This window comes from Impatiens glandulifera, chromosome 8 (assembly GCF_907164915.1).
Source record: "Impatiens glandulifera chromosome 8, dImpGla2.1, whole genome shotgun sequence".
Taxonomy (NCBI): domain Eukaryota; kingdom Viridiplantae; phylum Streptophyta; class Magnoliopsida; order Ericales; family Balsaminaceae; genus Impatiens; species Impatiens glandulifera.
Genome location: NC_061869.1, coordinates 11,487,271 through 11,492,276, shown reverse-complemented (window position 1 = coordinate 11,492,276; position 5,006 = coordinate 11,487,271). Strand labels below are relative to the sequence as shown.

The window sequence follows — 5,006 nt, the reverse complement described above, 5'->3', positions numbered from 1 at the left end:
CAATGTACCAAGCATCAAGAGAGAAAAATTAAAATTCAATGATTTTGATATAATTTAAAACTATGGTACGTGAGGTTCAAGTTGAGGAAAAGTAGATCTGTTACTATTAAATATACACTCATTCAAAACAATATTAATTATAGATAAGGTTTCACTACCTTTGACCTCTCGAACACTTGATATTTGCATTTTCATACTCCGTTTCTCCATCCTAACAACATAATGGTGTTAATCAAAGACAATGAAGATTTCGATTCGGTAACATTTACAGATCAACAAGAACAAGCAACCAAACATAATACAAAGCTAATCATCGGAATCATCATCAATCTAATCTTCATATCAATCTACCTCATCATACGTTTCGCCCATCCCTCAAAACCGCAATTCATCATTCAAGACGCCACTGTCTTCACCTTCAACCTTTCGTCGTCGTTGAATCTTCTTTCCTCCACTCTACAAATAACCATCGCCTCCAAAAACCCAAATGACATTTCGGGTATCTATTACGACGATCTGGGTATCTACGCAGAATATATGAATCAACAAATCACTTACCAAACAGACATTCCTAGAGGAGTATATCAAGGACGTAAGGAGATTCATGTTTGGTCTTTGTTTATCAACGGAACCAACGTACCAATTGCTCCGTACAATGTACCTTTTCTCAAATAGGATTGGTCTATAGGGATTATTAATCTTACAATTAAGCTTGATGGACATGTCCATTGGAAGTTCGGGGCGTTAAATACCCGTAAGTATCGTATTCATGTACTCTGTTCTGCTATGTTGGATTTTGGCAAGGGTAAATTTGTTGAAGAAATTTAGTATTAGCAAAATAAAAGACTAAGTCTTAATAGCATTTAGTATTAGTAGCAGTTAGTAGTAATAGCAGTTAGCAGTAGCAGTTTATTTTATTTCCTTTGACGTGCCTTGTTTTTAGGCTGACTTAGTTTATCCTATTTTTATGCTTTTCAGTTGTTGACTTAGTTTTAGGCTGTAAGGCTATTTAAGCCAAATCTCTTATCAATCAAATTACTACATTTTATTTCTGAATACTACAAATTGGTATCAGAGCCATATACCTAAAACTAAACACGAGTGTTTTGTGAGGAAATTAGTGTGTTTATCAAAGAAGCCATGGGTGACGATAAGGGTAGTCTCGTCCAAGTTCCTCAATTCGACGGCCAACACTATGATCATTGGAGTGAATTGATGAAAAATTTGTTGATGGCTAAAGGGTTATGGAGTATCGTAGAGAATGGAATCGAAAAGGAGAACCCCTCTGCTGAGGCGACGACAAAGGATTGCAAAGTAAAGTATATCCTTTTCCAGGCAATCAATCGGGTTACGTTCGAACAGATTCTTGATCGAAGTTCCTCAAACATCATCTGGAATTCTCTGAAAACGAAATTTGGGGGAAATGAAAAGGTTAAAAGGTCGTTGTTGAACTCCTTGAGAAGAGAGTTTGAAGTGCTTGAAATGAAGCAAGGTGAAACGATTAAGGAGTACTTTACAAAGGTATTGGCTGTGGCAAACCAGATGCGTAGCAATGGTGAGGTGATGCCCGACTACCTGGTGGTGGAAAAGATACTCAGGACGTTAACCGAGAGATTCATGTACGTGGTGGTTGCAATCGAAGAGGCAAGAGATACAAGACAAATGTCAATTGATGAGCTGCAAAGCTCATTATCTGTTCATGAACATAAGTTCAAGAAGACAGAAAAGGGAGAAGAACATGCCCTTGGTGCATATGTACCAGATGGAGGAAGAGGCAGGGAAGAGGAAGAGGTTCACCTAGAGGTAGAGGAAGAGGAAGAGGCAGAGTACCTAGAAATAAGGATCTAGTACAGTGCTACAATTGTCACAAACTTGGACACTATCAATATGAGTGTCCATCATGGGAAGATAAGGCAAATTATGCAGAATTTAACGAAGAAGAAGAAATGTTGTTGATGGCTTATGCAGAAAATCAAGAGACTGAAATATCTGAACTAGAGCCAAAAGAATCATGGTTCTTAGACTCTGGTTGCTCTAATCATATGTGTGGACACAAGAATTGGTTTTCTCAACTAGACCAAAGTTTTAATAGTACTGTCAAGCTTGGAAATGGATCAATACTTACAATTAGTGGTAAAGGAAGTATAAGGATGCATATTGGAGCCCAAAAACATACAATTTCTGGAGTTTTTTATGTTCCAGACCTCAAAAACAATTTGTTGAGCATAGGGCAACTTTCAGAAAATGGTCTTTCAATTCTAATTCAGAATGGCAAATGTAAGATCTTTCATCCAGAAAAGGGATTGATACTCACATCAATGATGACAGCAAACAGATTGTTTGTTCTCAGATTTGACATAATAATAAAGACTGTCACTCATCCTCAATCCTCAATCTGTCTACAAACAGTCACAGAAGATTTGGTCAAGTTAATGGCATTGTCGATTCAGTCACCTCAACTACAAAGCCTTACAAACTATGCAAAATCAGAAGTTAGTGAAGGGGATGCCTATAATCAACATTCCAAAGGACATCTGCTCTGAATGTCTGGTTGGTAAGCAACCGAGGCAAAAAATGCCAAAGAAGAATGAATGGAGGGCTACCAAGAAATTACAGTTAGTTCATTCAGATCTGTGTGGTCCCATTACACCAGTATCATCAAGTGGAAAGAGGTATTTTCTTAGTTTTATTGATGATTTTAGTAGAAAATTGTGGGTCTATTTTCTTACTGAAAAATCTGGAAGTTTTGAAATGTTTAAGAAGTTTAAGGCTTTAGTTGAGAAAGAATGTGGTGAATCAATATTATGTTTACGTACTGACAGAGGGGGTGAATTTAATTCAGAAGAGTTTGATGATTTCTGTGTGAGTAAAGGAATTAAAAGACAGTTAACTACAGCCTATACTCCTCAACAGAATGGTGTGGTTGAGAGGAGGAATAGAACTATAATGAATGCTGTAAGAAGTGTGATGACAGGAAGAAATGTTCCAAAGATTTTCTGGACAGAGGCTGTGCAATGGTGTGTTTATGTGATAAATAGGAGTTTCACTAAATCTGTTAAAGGGAAAACACCAGAAGAGGCTTGGACTGGTGTGTTACCATCAGTGGAACATTTGAGGGTGTTTAGGTGTATTGGCCATGTGCATGTTCCAGATCAGAAGAGAGCTAAGCTGGATGACAAAAGCCATTGTTGTGTGTTCTTTGGAGTTAGCAACCAGTCAAAGGCTTATCGTTTGTATGATCCAGTTACTAAGAAAATTGTCATTAGTAGAGACGTGGTCTTTGAGGAAGGGAAAAGTTGGAACTGGAATGAAGATGGAGAGACAGAACTTAAATGGGCTGGTGACATATTAGAAGAAATTGATGTTGCTGTACAGAATAAATCTCAAAGTGATGATGGATCAGATCAAGATACAAACAGTGGATCAGATAATCCAGAATCTACAATTCAAAACCAAAGAACACCTATAATAAGGTTGAGAAATGCACCTAGATGGCAAGAAGATTATGTGATGGGAGAAGATATTTCAGATGAAGAAAATGTGAATCTAGCTCTTCTTGTCTCTCAAGATCCTGTTAATTTTGAAGAAGCAGTAACAAACTCAAATTGGACAGATGCAATGAAAGTAGAAATACAAGCTATAGAGAAGAATTCAACTTGGAATTTAGTTGAACTTCCTAAAGGAGCCAAACCTATTGGGGTGAAATGGGTATTCAAAACGAAGTTGAATGAGAAAGGAGAGATTGAGAAACACAAGGCTAGGCTTGTAGTGAAAGGGTATGCACAAAAGTATGGAGTAGACTACAATGAAGTGTTTGCACCTGTGGCTAGATGGGACACTATCAGGTTAGTTATAGCTGTTGCTGCACAAAAGGGGTGGACTGTTTTTCAACTAGATGTAAAAAGTGCATTTTTATATGGAAAGCTAGATGAAGAAGTCTTTGTTGAACAACCAGAAGGTTTCATAAAAAAGGAAGAAGAACACAAGGTTTATAAGTTGAATAAAGCTTTGTACGGTCTCAAACAAGCTCCAAGGGCATGGTATAGTCGCATAGACTCATATTTTGTCAAAGATGGTTTTCAAAAATGTATATCAGAACCTACATTGTTTATCAAGGTTGTATCAAGATATATCAAGGTTGATGATCTTGTTGTGACTGGGAATGATGAATGCTTGATTGAGGATTTCAAGAAGTCTATGAAGCTGGAGTTTGAGATGACAGACCTTGGGAAAATGAAGTATTTTTTGGGTGTAGAAGTTCAACAAGGCAAGAAAGGAATTTTCATTAGTCAAAAGAAGTATGCCACTGAAATACTTGATAAGTTTGGGATGATGGACTGCAATGCTGTAAAGAATCCAATAGTTCCAGGTATTAAACTTATCAAGGATGAAGAGGGACCTCCTGTGGATGCTACAAATTACAAGAGGATAGTAGGAAGTCTCAGATAATTGACTGTAACAAGACCTGATCTGATGTATGCAGTTGGCTTGATTAGTCGATACATGGAAAGGCCTACAGAAATTCACTTGAATGCAGCTAAGAAGGTGATCAGATACATAAAGGGTACATTGGATCTTGGCATTTTATACAACAGAGGAAATGAAGGAAATTTGGTTGGCTTTACAGATAGTGATTATGCTGGAGATCTTGATGATAGAAGAAGCACTTCTGGCTATGTTTTTACATTGGGAAAAGGGGCTGTGGCTTGGGCATCTAAGAAGCAACCTATTGTAACACTATCTACTACAGAAGCTGAGTTTGTAGCTGCAGCATTGTGTGCTTGTCAGGCAGTGTGGATGAAAAGACTGCTTAAAACATTGTTCTATTCTCATAATGAGTGTATTACTTTGTTCTGTGATAACTCATCTACCATAAAGCTTGCTAAAAATGCAGTGTTACATGGTAGAAGTAAGCACATTCATATTAGATACCATTTTATACGTGAGCTGTCTAATGATGGGGAAATTGAGTTTGCATATTGTGCAACACATGAACAGACTGCAGA

The 5,006-nt window shown here is 37.4% G+C and overlaps 1 protein-coding gene across 1 annotated transcript; it reads left to right on the top strand.

Moving 5' to 3' along the window:
- The first annotated feature begins 222 nt into the window (after positions 1-222).
- LOC124912998 (NDR1/HIN1-like protein 1) lies at positions 223-675 on the top strand. The gene has a single exon (XM_047453623.1). It carries the CDS (start codon positions 223-225, stop codon positions 673-675), a length of 453 nt encoding a protein of 150 aa, XP_047309579.1.
- Positions 676-5,006: the final 4,331 nt, after the last annotated feature.

Excerpts from the sequence above, each read along its gene's own strand:
- LOC124912998 (XM_047453623.1), top strand. The coding sequence starts at position 223 with ATGGTGTTAATCAAAGACAATGAAGATTTCGATTCGGTAACATTTACA.